This window comes from Lutra lutra, chromosome 11 (assembly GCF_902655055.1).
Source record: "Lutra lutra chromosome 11, mLutLut1.2, whole genome shotgun sequence".
Taxonomy (NCBI): Eukaryota; Metazoa; Chordata; class Mammalia; order Carnivora; family Mustelidae; genus Lutra; species Lutra lutra.
The window spans coordinates 107,916,018-107,937,506 of NC_062288.1; the positions used below are offsets into that span (position 1 = coordinate 107,916,018).

Genomic DNA, 21,489 nt, shown 5'->3' on the forward strand with positions numbered 1-21,489 from the left:
GAACGAGGTGGCAAGGAGGTAAACAATGACCCCAAACAGGGGCAGAGCGGGCCTCCGGCAAGCTCAGCAGAGACCTGGGATTGAACAAGGAGCAGCGGAAGCTCGGTACACGGGGAGCACAGCACTCAACGATTTACAAACTCACGGGACGGGCCGCAGATTGGGCAACGGAGAGCAACGGGTTAGTGAATTTCAAGATACGTAACAGAAACTATTATCATCTCAATGACAGGTAAAAGGGGGCTCCTGGTGTCCCAGTCGGTGAGGCGTCTGCCTTTGGCTCAGGTCATGATCTCAGGGTCCTGGGATGGAGCCTCGCGTCGGGCTCCCTGCTCGGTGGGGTCTGCTCCCTCTGCCTCTGCCGCTCCCCTGCTCGTACCTTCTTGCTCTATCTCTCAAATAAATAAATTAAATTTTTATTTTAAAATTAAAAAAAGAATTGAGAAAGACCGAGTGGAAACGGGGCAACCTGCAGCACCACCTCAGGTACAAGAGACTCCAAGTGGAAGCGAGAAGGAGAGGGACTGAGAGGGACCAAAACACTAATGGGGAAAAAACCTCTAGCAATTCCCCCAAATTGCATTAACTTTGAAAGCCAAGACACCAAACAGACCCCAAGGATAGCGGACACAGAGCCACGCAGTGGCACCTCTTGAGAAGAGGAGAAGGTGAGGCCACTCGCCACAACCACGGGCGAGGACACGCATGAGGCGTGACATGGCAGGACGCAGCCGCGGCGGACCTCAGGCAGAAGAGGGCCCGAGTGACACTGCGTGCCTTGTGACAATGAGGTCTTTGACTCAGCTGGTAATTGTAGATTTGATAACACACATCGAATGACATATCTGAAGAGTTAAAAGAAAAAACCTTTCATTCAGAAGTCTATGTCTGGTGGAAAGACCCTACAGGCTGGAGGGTGAGGGAGAGACATGTCGGGTCACCCGAGGAGCTAAGCCCGCCGGCCGCCAACAGACTGCAGACGGATACCCCCGAGTGACGGCGGCGGGAAACGCAGCCTGTGGGAGCGCCGAAAAGCTCCCGAGGAGCAACTCTGTGGGTGTCCCGGGACGAAGGTCCTTGTCCTCCTCTTAATGCCACTACAGGGCCGTGACTGCTGACAGGGAGAAGTAAGTGCGTTAACGGACATCAGGGTCAACCGCGCGGCACCACTGGGTCACCGGAATGGGCTGCCGCTACGGTGTATGTGCATTTTCCTGGGGCCGTGCTGACCACTGTGAGCAGGCTTGCTGCCGCGTTCCTGCCTGGGCTGAAGGGCGCTGCCGGCGTGGTCGTCACGGGTACCACACATCCGCTCTCGCTCGTCTGGGTGCTCGGCATCCAGTGCCTCCTGATGGCGAGGTCTCCCTCGGCAACAGCACCGTCTGATGGAGTCCCGCCTCTGACCCCGGGGAGCCCCAACTGCTGCTTCTTGAGTATCCCATGCTGATGCGTCCAGTTCCCAAGTGCAGGTTTAGGCAGGACGGTCATTGTCGAGGCTTTGCTCCCCGAGGTCGCAGGCACAGGGAGAGTTCACTCTCTCCATGGCCTCACGGAGGCCGTGCTCTGAACTGAGTGGGCTGCAGGCTCTTTTCTGCTTCCTGTAAATTAAGAAATTGAGGCTTTTCAGGTTTTTTAATGCGTCCACCTTTGGGAGCTCTTGCCCGCCAACAGACACGAGAAGTTCTCAGCACCCATGGCTCAGCGGGCCTGGCCGGCAGAGGCTTTGCGCTGACGCCCGTCCAGAGAGAGCGGGTCACGGCTGCTCTGTGCGATGAGCCAGGAGCCAGCAGGAGAAGGCAGACCACGCCAGCCAGGCTGCACGGCAGCCCCACCAAACCCGCCGCTCACCTGAGGCGCTGACATCCAGGCCACCTGGCCGCGGCTGTGAAGTCCGAGCTACATGCAGACGCTCCCAGAAAGCTGTGCCAGCCCCCGCCGCCCCCGGGGTTCTGCCTCGGAGTCGTGCTGATTGATGGAGGAGACAGCCTTGCCCGGTCACAGCGAGCTTGTCCATGACAAAGGCATGAGAGGAGGGTCTTGAGCCCCAGACTCACCAACTTTTCCAGATGAGCAGGTCGAGCCTACTGTGGGAGAAAACGTACAGTCGTGCTCACGTCCAACCAACCTCGCTTTTCCAGGGGACTCCTGCCCCATGGCCCTAAGGAAGCGATTGTTTCCGAACATCCCGTGTGGCACCCCACGTTCCCCCACAGTCTCCTTCTTGCCAGGCAAGCGTCACCGCCATCGAAGACATTTTCTGTCCATGTCCACTCCAGACTTCCCTGGGCGCCTGGGATCCCTTCTGGGGCGACGGGCTGCGGTCTCCACGGTCATTGTTTCTGAGACGGGGCTGCAGGCGCAGGCGGCACCACAGTCAGAAGGGGTGCCTGAAATTGGGAGGGCACGAGCGTGTCGTGCACGCCGTCGACCCTGGCAGTCGGGGACCGGACTGTAACTGCTCCCTGTGAGGCCCACACAGAAGCGGGGCGGAATGAACTCAGGCCAGGACATCTCTGCACCTCCCTGGCCTCAGCTCCGGCATCAGCCACGGGTTCCTCACGCTCTGACATCTGTGGCCTCATTGACCTAACAGAAACTGCTTGCGGTCAAAGGGAACGCAGACAGAAGCCGTCCTGCTCCCCTGCGTCCCAGAGCCTCGCACAGTCCCAGACGGTCAGCAACTGAATGCTTGACTTCAGAAGTAACTTCCAGCACTGATTTCACTTCCGCATAAACAAAACACACTTAAGAATGCAAACAGGCTCGCCTAATGCAGAAGGGACAGGAGGCTGGAGATCGGCGCGATCCCACACAATCCGCACCGGACACCAGCGGACGTAAGGTGCGCGCTGTTCCACGGGGAAGACCAAGCTGCGCCCGGGATGGAGGGTAAACGCATGGCCCGGCCCTCACGGCTGTCCTGAACAAACGCACCGTCGCCGCAGCTTTCAGAATGGGCAGGGGCTCTCCCCAGCCTCAACTGGTCAGCAGGCAGCGCGGTGAGCACGACGTTCCGGGTTTGATTCCTGCCGGTGCCTCCCCACCAGGCACCTCTGCTCTTCGGCCCGTGACTCAGCAAGTCTCACGCCACCACCCCTTCCCATGGCCCGCCCGCCGGCCACAGAGCTCTCACTCAACGCCGGAAACAGACTGCACGGGTGTGGGGGCGTTCGGTTCGGAGCGGCCGCTGCACCCAGAAGATGCGCAGGAAACGTCCAGAGGCCAAGCCTCCCGCCTGGCGACAAAACTGGGCTGACCTGCTCTCGCAGCGGCTCACGTGGAGTGAGTGCTCCCAACTTTCTCAAAGAAGAAGGTCCACAGGGACCTACACTCACCAAATCCGCCCCAGCAACCTTCCCTCTCACCACAGTGACGATGAGGACCAATCCCAATAGAAATCGTGTCACACACACCCACTCACTCACCACACACAGACCTGACCCTCCGTGGGACACAGGGACAGAAGGACACAGGGAACACGGTGCTGTGGGACCGAGGGGCACAGCGGCTGGCCCAGAAGGGAGGAGACAGTGAGCAGAGACTTCGCCCACTGAGGGAGATGGATGACGGGGCCCTGCCGTGTCTCCTCTCTGTGCAGACCCGTTAGCCCAGGAGCTGCCTGGCGTCAGCCACGAACCCCACGGCTGTGGGCAGTGGCTTCTCGTCCACTTTCTCAAGCCACATAATTCTAGAATCCAGAGAGGGTTTCTCCTTTAGTGGCTATAACTGTGGCTGAGACTTTGGTTTCCAAAGACACATTTAAAATTCTCATCAGTCACTATGTCAGTTGAGCTGTGAGGCCAAATTCCCATGAAGAAACGTGGACTTCTCCCCAGTGGGGCGTGCACTGCTGTCACGAAGGAGAAAGTGCGCTACAGCGCCTCCCAGATGCTGCTTCAGGAAGCTGAGAGCCGACGGGGCTGCAGGCACACAGCTGGGCCACATGGTTACGGACTCGTCTCCCTGCTAGTACTCCCCGGATGTGGCCTTGGGCAAGCCCCTTAATCTCCCTGGTGCTCAATCCCTCCTGTGTTATGGGGACAAGGGAGACAGGCATGTGCATCACTTATCCAGTGGCGGGCACACAAACAGGGCTTAACAACTGTAATTATTGTCACGAGGGTGAGGTGATGGTCAGGAATCATTTACCCTCCATTGTTTTTTATCCCTTACAGTCCACCGTAAATACACAGGCTTAAATTTCCATGGTGAGCTCTGGCTACAGTTCCTCATAATCTGTAAGTGACCAGCAGAGAACATGGCGCCTGCCCATCAGCACGCTTGGTGGTTCCAGGTGACTACTGCCTCCCAGTTTGCTCAACATTTGCTTTCTGAGATGGTTCCTTGCCGAAGTATTAAGCCTCATTTAAAAAAATGTTAACCTCAGTCACTAAAGGCTGACCTCAGACTCCACCCACCCACCTACCCATCCACTATCCATCCATCCATCCACCCACCCATCCATCCAGCCACCCATCAATCATCCAAGCATCCATCCAACCATCCATCCACCCACCCACCTACCCATCCACCAATCCATCTACCCATGCATCCACTGATCCATCCATCATCCATCCATCCATCCACACATCCTTCTAGCCATCTACACATCCACCTACCCATCTATCCACCCATCCACCCACCTACCCATCAATCATCCAAGCATCCATCCATCCATCTACCCATCTACCCATGTACCCATCCACCAATCCTCTTACCCATCCACACATCTATCCACCCATCCACTCACCCATCCTCCCATCCACCCACCTACCCATCAATCATCCAAGCATGCATTCATCCATACACCCATACACCCATCTACCCATGTACCCATCCACTAATCCTCTAACTCATCCACACATCCATCCACCCATCCACTCACCCATCCATCCACATATCCACCCACCTACCCATCAATCATCCAAGCATCCATCCATCCATCCACCCATCTACCCATGTACCCATCCACCAATCCTCTAACTCATCCACACATCCATCCACCCATCCACTCACCCATCCATCCACATATGCACCCATCTTCGCAACCACCCGCCCACCCTTCATCCACACATCCACCCACCCATCCACTCTCCATTCGCCCATCCATCCATCTGTTCGCTTTACTGACTGGTACAAGGATACAGAATTAAAGGCATGGTGGCTGCAGAGCTATAAGAGGATTGACACAAACATATCAACATGTTTTAGAAGCCAGAGAGACTTGACTACTGGATAGTATTAAGCAAACTCAACGCGTGGGACAGACCAACCGTAGAGACCCGCAAGAACATCAACGACAGCGCGACTCAAGAAGCCACTTCATTTTCTTCCAGAAGCGGGCAAGTATTGGAGCGGACATGCTTTTCCAACCGCCACTTATTGCCCTATCTTAGGCAAACGTTGTTCTGAAAGTCAACCAACCTCCAAACTTTGAATCTACTTGTAAATAAATGGCACTCATACCATTAAAAAAAAATCTACTTGTAAATTACTCCCTACATTTTACCCTCAGAAATTAACAATTACATTGACAAACTTAGATCTGACAAATGTCACTTATAAAACTTTTAAAACATAAAAATATAAAGCTTAACTTTTGCTAAAGACGTTTTAAACATCCTCATTGTTTATAATTCCTAATGAAGGCGACCTAAGTAATTTACGGCCTTACTGGTTGTTTAGAAAGATAAACCCAAATTATGTCTTTTAAAAAATCTTACCATGTAATTCCGGGTTCTGAACTACCCTGAGCAAAGTTTTTTCGTTAAAAATTTCAACAATATATTTCAAACAGAAAATCAATAAAATACATCTCGTGTCTTTCCTGTCTAGCAGTATAAACACATCCACTTCAGTGTCCTGCATCGTGGCAACGATGGCATAGAACGTGAGAAAAGGCACCTAAAAGTAGAAGTCATGCTACAGCTGGCCAAGGCCTGTCACAGCATGGAGCTGCACCCTAAATGCATGGTCCTTTTGGGGGGCCACAATGCCCCCAGACATTCACCAAGGCGGGGAGTGTATTGAGACATTTATGAGAAACGTTTAACAAGTGTTGAATCAAAAATGAATTTCCAGTGAACGCAAACTTCACCAGAAAAATCACTGGACAGAAACGCTGCATTCCTAAGCACCTGGGCTAACCAAGGATTTGTGCCCAGGCCCGTCTTGCAGAGCTGAGGCATCCATCCTAACGGGCTTCACAAGCTGGAATCCCTGCCACACCCTACTCAGTGGGCAGAGGATGTCACTTACCTCCTCCCCTGTGACATTTCAGCCTAAGTTAAGCCCTTGAGTCAAGGCATACTGCCTACTCCGCCAGAGAGTTTCCTCTTGGAGCCCCAGGCTCCAGCCTCCCACTGTCTCCAGATGTAGGAATGCAACCCGATGGGATTATTTTGCTGGAACAGCCAGGCAAAGGGGCCACAAGAATCATTGCGGTGGTTATTCAGGTCCTGGTTCGCAGCAAATTGGCTATGGATGAAGCTATGGGGCAGGCTAGATTCTCATGTCCCTGCCTGTGTATGGCAACGTTTGTATCCCTCACTCCCTTATACGGTCTTCTGTGTAGGAGTCCAGGGTTTAGTCCTGTCCCCACATGTCCAAATGCCCCCTCCCTTTGGCCCCCACATTACCCCTGCCCCCCAGGTTGCTCTTCAGGCAGCCTCTCTGTGCTGCTCACAGTATGGGAGACTCATTCCAGGTCTCATTAAGGTGATTGATAATCAGTGAGTGATTTATGCCTCCCAGAGGCCCTTGAATTTAAACAGAAGTGTTCAGGAGATACCCTCTTTCCTCCCTCCCACCTCCCCTCCATTCTTTCCTTCCTTCCCTGCACATTTTCTATGCATAGTTACTTTCCAGGTGCAGCAATAGTGCCGTTAACAAAGACCTGTCTTTCATGAAGCATTCATCCGTATCGGAAGAGAAAGAAAATAAGCAACTGAAAACACATAGAATGTCTGGTGCTGATAGGGGTTACAGATAAATAATCCAGGGTATGGAAGATGGGGGAGGCGGGAACCCAATAATTCCCACTTGAAGGGTTTACTATGAAAACAAAATAGTGTGTAGATGTTCTACCGTATTTCTAATAATCAATACAGTGAATGCAAAATTGTGTCCCTCTTCCAATAATCTGTTCCAACATTTAAGAACTCAGATAAATTCTTATTGTTACGTCTTTTTTCTTCAGCTTCCTTCAGTCTGTTCTCATTATCTGGAGAAGAATAGGAACAGATCATCGCATGATAAAACTCAAGTTCTTTAAGATAAGGATCAGAGCACAGGAGAGACTTTCCTTGGGTCTCTTAAAATGCCTCTAATAAGAAATACCTACCTTCAAAACAGAATAATAAAATATAATTCCTAGAATTATCTCCTTTCATCCAAAAAAGAAACTTTCCAGGTTTCATTTGAAAAAAAAAAACTAAAAAAAAAAAAAAATTATTATTTTCACCACCACCACAGCAAACCTTCACACGCAATGGCAGATTCAAAGTGACTGCCCCGCTGACAATGAGAACAATTAACACATGTCAGAAATCATCTCCCAGGCCACCACCGTCAACCACACCGAGTTATCTCAAAGGCACCCACTGTCAATCATGTAGATGAACATGAATCAAGAGATCCTTTTTAAAAAGCCCAGCTAGCCCTGGTGGGTTGAAGAGGGACCAGAGCTCAGAGCACAATCAAATACCACGTGCATCAAAGTGGAACATTCTTTTGTTCCATCAACAGCACCATGTAATTCTGAGACCCGGGCAGCTTATAATGACATTTTAAGCAGCTTTCAGTGCTCTAAGTGGACTCTAGCAGAGCAATTACACAAATGTCAGGACGTCAAATATGTAAGGCCTGGAGTAGGAGATCAACTCATAAGCGCGACTGCTGCAAACGACCAACCAAAATTATATGTCTTACTAGGGTCCCCCAGACAAAACATTCTAAGCTTTAGAGGACAAGCAGTGTTGTACAGATAACCTCACTACGAAACTGCTTTAACAAGGAAAATGTGGTTCATGTGTAACAGCTCTCGCTCTTAAATGTCTTTATCATGATGAGCGTATGAAAGTATACAATTTAGTCATGTCAAAACACACATCATCACCGTCATCACTATCATCATCACCTCAACACCATCATCACAATAACCAGCATCACCAGCATCACAATCACCATCGTCACAGTCACCATCACCATCACCACCATCAACATCACCGTCATCACCATCATCACCAACATCACCATCATCACCAACATCACCATCACCACAATCACCATCACCATCATCACCATCACCAACATCACCATCACCATCACCACCAACATCACCATCACCAGCATCATCACCACAACCATCACACCATCACCACCACCATCACCATCACCACAACCATCAACATCACCATCATCACAATCACCATCACCATCATCACAACCATCACACCATCACCACCACCATAACCATCACACCATCACCACCACCACCACCATCACAATCACCATCACCATCATCACCACAACCATCACACCATCACCACCACAACCATCACACCATCACCACCAACACCACCACCACCATCACAATCACCATCACCATAGTCACAATCACCATCACCATCACCACAACCATCACACTACCACCATCATCACCACCACCATAACCATCACACCATCACCATCACCACCATCACCACCACCACCATCATCACAATCACCATCATCGTCTTCACATCACCATCACCCAGTCTCTCTAGTACATGTAACACTAAGACAAAGAACAACAACAAAAAAAGTCAAGTTAGGTTTGGCATTAATTCTTTCACTTCAGTTGGTGGCAGGGTTGACAAACTGCTTTCTAAAGGATGTTTCATTGAAATTCACATTAATATGAATCCTCACACTCATAATGTTAACTGACCAACTTGTGACAAGGGGAGGTGGCCTGGACATGTGCTGGAGGGCAAATGCCAGCCTAGAACATAAAACTTTCCAGAGATGGCCAAGAGTATTAACTGAATTTTTTTCTACATCAGCCAAATAGGCTAAACCAGTGGAGCATTTGGATCCCAGTCATAGAAATACTCTCTGAATGGCAAGAGCTTTTGAACTCCCTCTTAGTAGCCAAGTTCTATCTGGTGGAGGACCAGGTGTGCATGGTTAATACTTAGCTGCAGCTAAGAACTCAGCTTATGCTCATGTGCAAACCAATCACTGCCCACAGAGCCCTGGGGACTCAAGATCCCAGCTCCACAGTGTGGGGGCCACTGACATCCTCACATCTCACAGGGAAAGAGGCCTCTGACCCTTCAGCTCTTTCCCAAGACCCACTCTATGCCTTTGGAAGACACAAATTACCAGATTCAGTGGTCTCCACTAACCCAGAGTTTTTGGGTTGGAAATGTGGCAGGCAGGAAGATTACATTGTATGTGAGGGTGGCAGGCAGCAAGGAGAGTGCACTTGTTCTGTGTTCTTCCAGGAGGTCTTCCTGGTGGAAAGTGACAGGAACGATGGTTGCAGTAAGTTATCTTTAGGTGCCCTACCCACCCTCCATCTAAAAGAGGCAGATTTCAACTCATTACTACTCTATGTAAAGAACTTTCTAGAAAACACATGAAGCTTCTTGTGGAATGGACCTCCCAGGGAAGCAATGAGGTCACAGGTACTTAAGGGAAGGCTGAAAGTTCATCTGCCCAAGATGCTGTTAAACATACTTGTCACGTGGGGGCAGAGTGGATGACTACGCAGGTTCCTTTGAAATCTGAACAGTGACTCTTTGCTGGTGTAGAAGTCAAGGACAGCCATCTCTGAGGCAAGGAGGAAGGCATGGGACTGGGGCAATGCAGAGTCAGGATCCTGGTCACATACAGAGGCTCTCCCTGCACAGTTGAGCAACCCATTCAGGTGTGTCCACTTCAAGGATGCTGGACAGGCGGGGTGGGATCAGAAGGCAAGACAAGAGGAGCCATTTTCCTGCTGTGTTAAGTCACAGACTGATACCCAGAGATTCCCCTGCCCTGCTCCTGCCTTTCCTCCACCTTGGGAAAGAGTAGACTACTTGCTGACCCCACAGCATGTGATGAGCTACAATAAAAGGCTTTAGGCACTTTACACCAAATGTGAGACTAAATTTCACTGAAAGAAGAGGTACTTTGATAACATGGCTGCCTTCTTCCTTGTGTTCTAGAAGGTGCTCATAAAACCCAGGGAAGGGCATAAAGCCAGGATGAATAATTTATCGACAGCTCCTCATGGGGCAGGCTCTAAGAGGGAGCCTCTTTACTCCAGTGACTACATGGTCGATTTGGTCCTATTTGTTCATTTGTTTGTTTAACCAAAGGAGCAACACTGGCCTTCACTCAAATGTGAATGGATTTTTTTCAAAAACAAAAAAAGCAGTAAGTGCTTCCTTTCAAGTGAAAATGACCCCCAAATGTGGGCATATATTCTCCAGTATGACAGAAGCACCTGAATCTGGTTTTTCAATATTAACATCTATCATTGTGATGATGAAAAGTCCTGGTTCGGTGCCCTCCTGAGATTGGGGTTGCAGGGTATACTCTTGGCTCCATATGAATCTCCAGGCTGGGACTCCCACCACAACATAAATAGGAAAGTAAACAACACAGTTGGCAAAGGCAGGACTTCATAATCATGGGAAGTTCAAACAGGAAGAGGCCCCAAATACACTTATCACAACACTCTTATCTTGATTGAGGGAAGAGAGTAAGAAAGGCTCTTGACTAGCTGGTGCTCAGCAGGTGTTCTATAAATGAGTGAATTCATGAGTAAACTTGCTAAGAGTCACATAGAAAACGGCACAGCTAGTAAAGAAAGTGCTTCAGACTCCCACCCCAGGAAACATTCCATATCAGTACAACAGAATCCATTTTAGTACAGGGTGGGGGGAGGGGTATGTGAAGAACACTCATTACTTCGACCACTCAACCTATAAAATAGCAAGGTATCTGAATAGGAAAAACAACAAAGTGTGCTGGGGAAGCTGGCGTATGGAATACTTAGGCCAAAAGTTAGCAGAGCAATAATGTGAATTAAGTTCTCCTACTTCCTAGTCCAGACTCCACAAGGTGTGAAATCAAGATGATAAAAAAGGAGTTCCAACACACTAGTTAGAGGTTTTGTTTCCTGTCTGGTTTGGTCTTGAGTGTTATCAGTGAGCAAGAATTAGACTGGGAGCTTCTACCGGTGGACACACTGCATGTTATTTGCCATTAGTTCTGGGTAACGGTTTAGAAAACTGTGCATGAGGGACCATCCCCTCAGGTGGCTTCCATATGATTTACTTGTCATCACCGAGACTTGATTTTAAAGAATAACTTTAGTCAAAATATTTACAATATCTATATGAAGAAAAGTATAAAATGCTAACAATAGAAATCAAAGAACTAAATAAATGGAGAGATAGTCCATGTTCATGGATAGGAAAACTCAATATTGTTAAGACATCAGTCCTTCCCAACTTGAGATCGAAAACTGAACACAATCCCAACAAAAATCCCACCAACTTATTCTGTGGATATTGACAAGCTGATTCTAAAGTTTATATGGAGAAGAAAAAGACCCAGAAGAGCCAACCCAATATTGAAGGAGAAGAGAAAGTTTGGGGGACAGACACTACTCAATTTCAAGAGTTATTGCAAAGCTACAGAAATCAAGACAGTATGGTACCGGTAAATGGACAGACATATAGATCTGGACCCACCATAAGAATAGTCGACTGACCTTTTGCAAAGGTGGAAAGGCAATAGAACAGAGCAAAGATGGTCTTTTCAGCAAATGTTGCTGGAACAACAGGACATCCACATGCAAAAAAGTAAATCTAGACACAGACCCTCATGCTTCACAAAAATTAACTCAAAATGTATCACAAGCCTGACTGTATAACACAAACATCAAACTCCTAATTGTAGCAACCACACTCTTCGGCATTTACCCAAAGGAGCTGAAAACGTATGTCCACACAAACCCCTGAATGTGGATGTTTATATTCTAGCAGCTTAATTCATAACTGCCAAAACTCAGAGGCAACAAAGATGTCCTTCAGCAGATGAAAGGATAAATTAAACTCTTATACATCCAGGTGTGGAACATTATTCAGTGCAAAAAAGAAATGAGCTGTCAAGCCATGAAAAGACATGGAAGCACCTTAAATGCATACTGCTAAGTGAAAGAGACCAGTATGAAAATACACACTGTGCGATTCCAACTCTAAGACATTCTGGAAAAGGCAAAACCATGGAGATCGGTGGTTGGAGGGTCGGGGGGGGGGGAGGGATGAATGGGGGAGCATGAAGGACTTTCAGAGCAGTGAAGCTACTTCATACGACCCTATCGTGATAGACACATGTCCGTGTATGTTTGTGCAAACCCACAGAACGTAAAACACCAAGAATGAACCCTAACTAAACCCTGAATTGTGGCACTAATGATGTGCCAAGGCCGGCTCTTCAGCTGGAACGAGTGTAACACGCCAGTGGGGATGCTGTTTATGGGGGAGGAGTTGCATGTGTGAGGACAGAAAGTATTTGGGAAATCTCTACACATTCCTCTTAATTTTGCTGTGAATTTAAAACCATTCTAAAAATCAGTTTATTTAAAAAAAAAAAAAAAAGGAAAAAGAGTGACTTTAGGTGTGGTTAAAACTCAGTGACCACTGAGCCTGGGGAAAACTACAGTCAAGGTTCTACGGTCCGGAAAGATTCACGCATGAGGATGTCAGTCACGGTCATTTGGGAAGAGCAACACTGAGCGAGCAGTGGAGACTGAACCGGCACGCAGCCGACCCACGGCCGCGACCCGCACAGCTGAGGACGGGGCAGACGGCTGCCTGCAGGCTGTTTCTAGCACAGGTGCTGTGCATATGTCTTCTCTCACTCACAGTGTTCTTAAACCACATTTCCTTTTTTCTGCTGTAAAATGGAAAAACTTTATTGTAAAAATGAGTGTGTGACGCACAGCACAGAAGCGCATGTGACCGGCTGTTTGTGCTGGCAGCGAGGCTTCTGGGCGACAGAAGCTCTTAGCAGTAGTGAAGGTTTGGGGAGCCCAAAGTTATGTGAGGATCTTCATCCCCTCGGAGGGCCAGCACCCGAGTGTCCACACTGATCTGCTGCACAGGCAGAGAATGGACTCGAGTGTGCAACGGTCCGCATAGATACAGACTGTCACACCCTACAAGAATGTGACGGAGACGCACTGATGACACAGCACAGTGCTAACAGCATGTGCAACGAGACGAGCTCCAGGCTCATTAACCGGACGTCGGGGCAGCGACAAGGACGACACTGGGTCTTCCAGCAAGGATGCAGGTGCAGATGCACTGACACAGAGGGACCCCCAGACTCCCCAAAGCTCAACGGGAAAGCACCAGCATCTTTGCACCCCGGGTCCATCTGTGAGAACAGGACGTCCGGGTGCGTGGATCACTGGTTGTGGCCAAGAGATCTGAAGGACACACGGGCGGCGAGGCCGCTCATGTCCACATGTGCAGCCGTCACCGAAGGACCAGCTCTGGCCTTTCCCTTGGCACACACTGGACTATCCAGATCTTTCTAAAACACGCATTTCATAGTTGGATAATGCAAAAGTTAACTTAGAAATTTAAATATATCATAGCGGCAGCATCCCCACTAGCTGAAAGCTAGAAGCACCCAAACGTCTGTCCCCAGACAAAGTGTGGTGTTACCTGTACGGAAGCATTTCACTCAGCCCTGAAAACGGAGGCAAGGCTCACGCCCGCTACAGCACAGAGAAACCTGGTGACATCACGCTGAGCGAGAAACGGTGGTCACAAAGAACACATGCTGTGCAGTTCCACTCCTGAGAGGTCCCTGGAGCCATCCATCCCACAGAAACAGAAAAGAGAGGCTGCAGGCCGGGGCAGGGCAGGGACACCGGGACTCAGTGTGTCATGGGGACAGAGTCGCAGTTTGGGGTGAGGAAAACATCCTGGGGTCAGATGGCGGTGACAGTTGTACAACGATGTCAACTAATGCCGCTGAACCGTGCTCTTAAAGTGGTGAAGGTGGTCAGTTTTGGGTCATGAGTATCTTACCACAACTTCTAAAAATTTAAATGTGATAAGCGGACATGGAACTCTATTATGTAGAACGCCAGCGCTCCCAGGACTTGGCCGCAGTCGGGTCTCCGGCGAGGAGAAGCACGAGGCCTGGTGAGTGCACTGAAGGACAAGCGGCCCTACAGTGTGAGAGGCCTGGTCGGACGAGGCCTCGAGCGCCAAGAGGACACGCACGTGCGTCGCCTCAGGACGGAAGCCCGACCTGACTTAGGTCTTCTCCACACCTAATGTTCGAGCTTTGCACAGTGACCATTGCTTTTCCCGTAACTGGTAAAAAGCGAACAATCGTCCACGGACCGATTCCCACAGCACACAGACCAAGCCAGAAAGTACGGAGCGACCGTTGCCGGAGGAGGTCCTGGTGGGCAGCCAGCAGCCACTGTCCCTGAGCCGGAGAGCCAGGCGGCAAGGCTTGGACTCCCCACCAACGGGCTGCTGGGCACCGGCCTCCCTGCGAGCCGCCCTCACACGCGGCCTCAGAGCGCGCTGAAGGGAGTCGCTGTCGATCAGTGAGAAACGAAGAAGAGAGGCTCTTTGCCAGTTTTTGCCAAACGCATGCCTGCCGGACCCGTTAGGTCGACTTCCTCACCAGTCTCGGGGGCTGTGTGCGGCTGGGTCTCCTGCGGTTGTGCGTGAGACCTGAACGTGGCGTCGCATGGTGCACTTGCCCACCCTGCACTAGGGCGGCCCCCGCAGCGAGTCACATGGGAGGCCCGGGCGCTCTGTAGGACCCCAGGGTCCCCCTTCCCAGTAGCGGCGCGCCAGACCCACAAGATCCCCGCGGTCCAGCACGCACCACCCTGAGACCTCCGGGCCTTGACTTGCGTCCTGTGGCCTCCACGATGAGCCTGGTTTATGTGGACGACGGCCCAGAGACTCGGTGCTCACGGTGCGCTGCACCTCCTCAGGGGCCGCAGGGGGCGAGGCCAACGCCACGGGCAGCTCTCGGGCAGGGCTGGAAATGACCCACCTGGTGTCGGTGGTTATCGGACTCTAATTGAACCCCAGTAGTGCAGAGTTGCAAAGTTATTTTCAGGAAGCCCCGGCCTGCAAATTTAGAGGCAAGTTGGTCTTCTCTCATTCCTTTTCATTAAAATGTAAGAAGAGAAATCTTTACCCCTCCTGCCCTGCCTGACACCCCTGCCCCCCGTGACCTTGGCTGCTCTGCGCCCTTGAAACTGGGCACGCACTTCTGCACACAATGAAGAGAGAAAGCGACACTTTGCAGCTGAAAGACTGTCACGTCTTCAGAGTCCAGGAGCCACCAGAGGAACAAAGTAAGTTCCCTCCCATCTACACGTCATACATTTGCATTCCAGGAGCCCCCACTCTGTCTTCAGCCCTGAAGGTGACCCAAAAACTGTCTCAGTGACTTGACTGTGGGGGTGACCCGACTCTGTCTTGGTGACCTAACTGTGGGGTGACCCGACTCTGTCTTGGTGACCTGACTGTGGGGTGACCCGACTCTGTCTTGGTGACCTGACTGTGGGGTGACTCGACTCTGTCTCTGGTGACCTGACTGTGGGGGTGACCCGACTCTGTCTTCGGTGACCTGTGGGGTGACCCGACTCTGTCTCAGTGACCTGACTGTAGGGTGACTCGACTCTGTCTCTGGTGACCTGACTGTGGGGTGACTCGACTCTGTCTCTGGTGACCTGACTGTGGGGGTGACCCGACTCTGTCTCGGTGACCTGACTGTCGGGTTGACCCGACTCTGTCTCTGTTGACCTGACTGTGGGGTGACCAGACTCTGTCTTCGGTGATCTGACTGTGGGGTGACCAGACTCTGTCTTCGGTGATCTGACTGTGGGGTGACCAGACTATGTCTTCGGTGATCTGACTGTGGGGTGACCAGACTCTGTCTCACTGACCAGAGTGTGGAGTGACCAGACTGTCTCAGGGACGGAAACCTTCTTCCTGAGCATGAGCTGCACAGTCCAGTCTTGGCCTAGGTCCTATAGCTCCAGGTTTACAGAAAGTACAAAGCAAAGGAACAAATTACATGTTATCTTAGGGACATAATCAGCAAAATCCAGAATATAAAAACCGTTACAAGTGAATTCATTTTCTAAAATGTTGTGAGAAAAGGAAGAAGAAGGGGAAAAGCGCTTATGCGAGTTTACGCAGACAGGGCCGCCCCTTCAAGGGCTCTTCTTCGGATCCTGCTTAAAAGAAAAGAAATCCTAAGGAAAGTCTGCGACCACTAGGAGAGGTGCACGCTGATCAGACAGCGGTATAGAGACATTACATTAATTCCCACACGGGTGAGCCCGTTGAGGGTGGGTGTCCCCGTGCTGCAGCCATATGGCTCTGAGACTAGATGGACGGCGTCCTCGAGGACGGGAGGAGCAGGTGCAGGAAGCAGCGGGAGACGCGGAGCCGCCTTCCGCGGAAGCCTGAGACGCAGTGCACAAAGGCCCCTATGGCACTCGGTCTATTCTGTGGCTGACGTCTCACGTGCTTCTTTTTAAGCGTTACGTGCAGCTGGGAAGACGGCATGTGTGAGAAGACACCAACATGGCAGTTAGCACAGGAGAAAACGCCAGACAGAGTGCACGGCTGATAAGGGTCGTTGCAGACGGAAGAGCTTCTTCCAAGAGGATGTTCCCAGGGATCTGCACCTTGGGGTGTCGGGACAAAGGGCTGGTCCCCAGGGAGGGGGAGGGAGGAAGCCCTTCCGAGCGGGAGCGGACCCCCGAGTGCGTCAGGTTCTGCGAACACACCTGGCTCTCTGATGGCTGTAAAGTCCCTCCGGTATGGGCTTCCTATGTCCAGTGACTAGGGCAGAGGCCGTTGACAGATGTTGACAGGAGGGATTTTTTAAGTTGTGGGAGAGGAGAACAGCGGCAGGGAAGCCGTGTTACAGAGAGGGGACACCTGCCATCGCGTGATCGCAGCACAAGCTCATGGGTGCTCAGCGCCACGGAGAGGGGCCAGCAGAGAGAGCAGAGGCCCCTGCTCTGGGGCTGGGTGGTGGGCGCGGCTGTCCGCGGTGTGTTTACAGCCCAGGTGTGGGGGACACGGAGCCACGGGAGACGGGAAGTGGAAGGACGATGTGAAAGCCCCATCAGCAGACAAAGGCCTCTGATGGAGTCTGTAATTATGGGCCAGCAAGAGGGGTTTCTGAGAGCGCAGCACGGTCTGAAGCGGGAGCGACGGCCCCCAGCGGAGGGCGCAGCACTCCTGCCGTGGTAGCCGCCCGTGGGGAGGGCCGCCGCACAATGGTGTATTTACGGGCAAACAATCCGTAGGCAAGTGCACAGTCTGCTCTCTCACAGCTCTCCCTCCGCGCCAGGACAGAGAAGAAAGCACCGGGCCTCCCGCTAATTATAACTTCTCTTCCTTCCATTTAGAAGGTGCCGTAATGGCTTTGTGGGCCGAGAGAGAGAGAGAGAGCAGAGACCTACTTAGCTGAAAAGCAGCAGCACGGAGAAAAGAAGACTGTCAGAGCAAATCCAATTAAGGCGTCACTCACAGAAAGACGGTGATGTTAATGTGATTCTTGGTCCGTTTTTGTAGAAACCCGCTATCTGCTCAATTTGATTATTTGTATATCTTCAAAGAAGAAGTCACATTTTATCAGAGTCTCCCTTGATATTTGATGTTTTAGAAGACAGACGCCCCAGAGCCCCCTGCACCCAGCAGAGGAGGGGCTGTCCATACCCCGTCTCCCTGGGGCGGCCACAGCAGGGCCGCGACCCGCGGGAGACTCCAAAGGAGCAGCGTGAGAGCCAGTCACTTCGAGGCACACAGGCACCCTCACGGCACTGTGTGGCGTTAGTGTCACTGGGATTTTGGGGAGAGGCCAACCACCGTAACTCCGTGAGGTGGCCCCGGGTTTGAAGTGCTGAGGGGTGACATACACCAAAAGCAAAAGCCTTCATGTTCCATTTTCCAAATGTTCCGTGGCCAGCACGGTTTGGGGGCCAGGTCTGCCAACGTCCCCAGCCTGGTTCAGCGCCTTCATCAGTGACGTAACGTGACAGATGCTGCGGGCGGGGCCCACACACCCTCGGCTATCGCCACCCCCAGAAGGGCCCTTTGCTGCGGGGCCTGACGATGACCTGCTTCTCTCCCACAGCAGCAGGGGGCCAGGAGGGTGCTGGAGGCCATTCCTCACGCCGCACCGCTGCAGCCTTGACCCGGGGCAGCGCTACCGGCCACCAACCACTCAGGACGGGCAGAGTACAAGGGGTTGGCCCTGGGCAGGAGCCAGAAAGACAGAAGCAACAAGACCACGGGGGGTTGTCGGGGGTGCTGACTTACCATCACCCACGGCTGGGGGGTCCTCAGGGTCTCCTGGAGGCAGAGACCATTTCCGGAGGACTGCTGGGGCCGAAAGGACCCTCGCTGTTTTCCAAGGTCCACGCAGGCGGTTTTGAGGCCCGGGGTCATCCTCCCTGTGGGGCGCGGGGGGCTTCCGAGCCACAGCGGTGACCAGCGCGGCAACCGGGCTCTGCCTTTCAGCGCCGCCATCCACCTTGGGGCTGAGCTCGTCAGGCTGCAGCAGGCCGCGGGTCCCCAAAGGGCGGCTCCCGGGGTGCTCGGCCCAGGGCCCAGGAGCGTAGGTCAGAGCAGCCGTCTGCGCGGTGAAGGTCAGCACGCCATGGGCGCGGGGGTCCTCACCCTGCAGGGGCCGGGAGCAAACACAGCAGGTGAGCGTCCACGTCAGCCACTCGGAAGGGCACCGGCTCCCAGTGCTCAAGGACCGCAGCGCCGGCCATCTGCCACGGGCGCGCCCGAATTTCCCGGCACCGACAGACCACACTCGCCCACGGGTTCCCACAAGCTACCGCTTTCCAGACGGGAGTCGCACAGCCCCAACACCCGGCCCGCGGTTCCCGCACGTCCAGAGCCACGTGAACATCCCCGCCGTCCATCCTTCCAGCACACCCGGCTCCCCCCGGAACAAACCTCGCACTCAGCCCCTCCCCCAGCCCTGGCCGCCGCCGGTCCACTCCCGTCTCCGCGGAGTCGCCTGTCCGGGACGAGTCCCATCGGGGGACTCGTTGAGCACATGGCCTCGTGCCTCCTGCCCAGAGCGCCCTGTGCTGGAGGAGCAGGGCCACGGCATCCGGGGCTGCCTCCCTCCCGCCGCCGAACACCTCGCCCTGACGAACGCCCACATTGGGTTCGTCGGTTGGCGGACCTCTGGGGCCATTACGCCGCGAGGAACAGTCGTGGGCAAGTTTCTTGGGGCCGCGTTTCCAGTTCCCTCGGACGCCGTCCGGGACAGCGCCGAGGGTGGGGACCCGCGCTCGCGACTTGCAGGGACGCTGTCTGACGTGGCCGCACGGCTCACGCGCCCCCCGCCGGGAGAGGACCCGTTTCTCTTCCTCCTCTTCGCCAGCTGTTTCCCTCCAGCCACCGGGCCGGCGGCAGCCCGCTGAGGCCGCGACGTGCACTTCCCCGCCGGTCAACGACGCGAAGAACCGTCTCTCCAGTTCTGTCACCCGCACTGGACCTTATCGGTGCGCGAGGACGCTCTGTGGCTGCGACGCTCTGGCCAGCAGAAGCTCCTCCTGCCCCGTCTCACAGTCAGTTCACTGCAGCTCTCTCTACCGACCGCTGAAATCCCTTTCTCTCCTACTCCTTTAACAGCAACATTCTGCAACAGTAGAGCTGCCGGGGTCACTCTTCTAACCCTTCTAGGTCACACCAGCTCCCTGAGCCCCCTCCCGCATGTCCTCCGCACTCTCTCGGTCCAGTTTCCCAGGAGCGTGTGCTCTCATCAGACTGTGCTGCCTCTGGACAAGTCAAGGCCCAGCCGTCCTCCACCCGGAACAGTTACAAAAAGGTTGAGAAGTTCAATGTTCTACTTCTGACTGTGGGACCATCAAACTTTCACGGAAATTTCCAACATGGAGGTTCCCAGAAAACTTCAGCTGTCCTGGAGGCTCGTCCAGAGCTGCCTTCATGGTATGGAACAGGTGCGTGGACTGTAAATTCTTCAAATCTTGCCCATCATGTTTTCTAAATGCACCTCGCTTGGGGCACAGGGTCAGTGTTGAGTTAGTGGGGAGTAGACCTTGGGATCTAGGTAAGATGTGAGCGTCCCTGAAGTGAAGACGACTGGCTCAGACTCCCAAGCTTGGCTATTTTCAAAAATACCGGGGTGCAGCCTTCCAGGATAGACTTTGGTGTGGCGAGTTAGAAGTGAGAAAACTGGGGTTAGTATGGGTTCTAGTTATTCTTCTCACATATGAACTTGGGCAAATCTGTTGACGTTTTGAGACTCAATTTTCTGTCAAAAGAGGACACGGGACATTGTCTCTAAGATTGCCTTTATTTCTAAAACGGCGTCATCTTAGCTGTCATCCCAGTTGTGTCATGCTCTCCAAGCACTAGCAGAAACCAACGGCTTCTCCTTTAGAAAAAAGTAAGATTCATTAGACAAAGGGGCAGAACAATACAGTGCTACCAGGCAAAGAGCCCCCAGCGGTTTCCCACAAACTGGGCCGAAGGGTCAAGGTTAAGCTCAGCCTGAACTCCGGCTCGGAAAGACCGTCCCCGAACACCCGGTCAGGTCACAGCGCTGAGGCGGCGGCGGCGAGCGTCCCCGCGCCTCAGTCATGTGCCTGGCAGCATCTCTCCTCTCTTGGCTACGAATTGAGCCTCACAGACCTTCTACTCAAAGGGCTTTAGTTGCGGCTGAACCGGAGAGCTCTGGGACAAACCCGGCTGAACACAGCACGCAGGACATCCCCGCTGAGTGTCACCTGCGCTGAAGACGGCGATCAACGGTCTCTTTGGGGTCTGTTTCTCCTGTGAACCAAATCAAGGTGAAGAGGGAAAAATAGCATTTCAGTAGGCAAACTGCAGAAATAATAGAAAACATCGTTTTTGACAAGTCACACCAGGTCCTCTGTAAATGACAGCCAGCACAATGGGGCCTCCGGGGAGCTCGCTGGGGCCCAGGGAAGGGGCCAGCCAGCAACTCGGAGCCAGGCCGCTGGGAGACCAGCAACACGCGGATCTAGCAGTGGCTTCCTGTTGGTGGCGTCACGTCTTGCAGGACAGGGCTGGAGGACGAGGCTGGATTCTGGGGCAAGGCTGCCTGGGTCTGAATCCCAACTCCGACCTCACAATCCCCGTGAGCGTCGCTCTGATGAGGTGTGTAGCCTCTAAGCCGTCCATCGGGAACGGCGATCAGGCTGGCACGGGCGTTCCCACCGCGGTCACTCACTCGGCCTTCTCGGACACTCCCTGTCCTCGACGCGGTGGGACGTCCCCAGATGAACTGCGCAGAAGCCGCTCCCCACTCTGAAGGTTTTAAGCCTGAATTCAACAAACCAATGATGTCAGGTTCCCCAAAATAATGCTGAACGACTGTTGGGACCGACCTGGCAACCACGGTTAGCACCTGAGAGTACCCAAATCG

General features: G+C 52.6%; 1 protein-coding gene across 1 annotated transcript in view; it reads right to left on the bottom strand.

Annotated features, from left to right (window-relative positions):
• Window positions 1–21,489, bottom strand: part of PTPRN2 (protein tyrosine phosphatase receptor type N2) — a 730,665-nt gene that overhangs the window by 431,149 nt on the left and 278,027 nt on the right. The window contains 1 exon segment of the mRNA XM_047695171.1: window positions 18,375–18,735. Coding sequence (XP_047551127.1) covers window positions 18,375–18,735 — 361 coding nt within the window.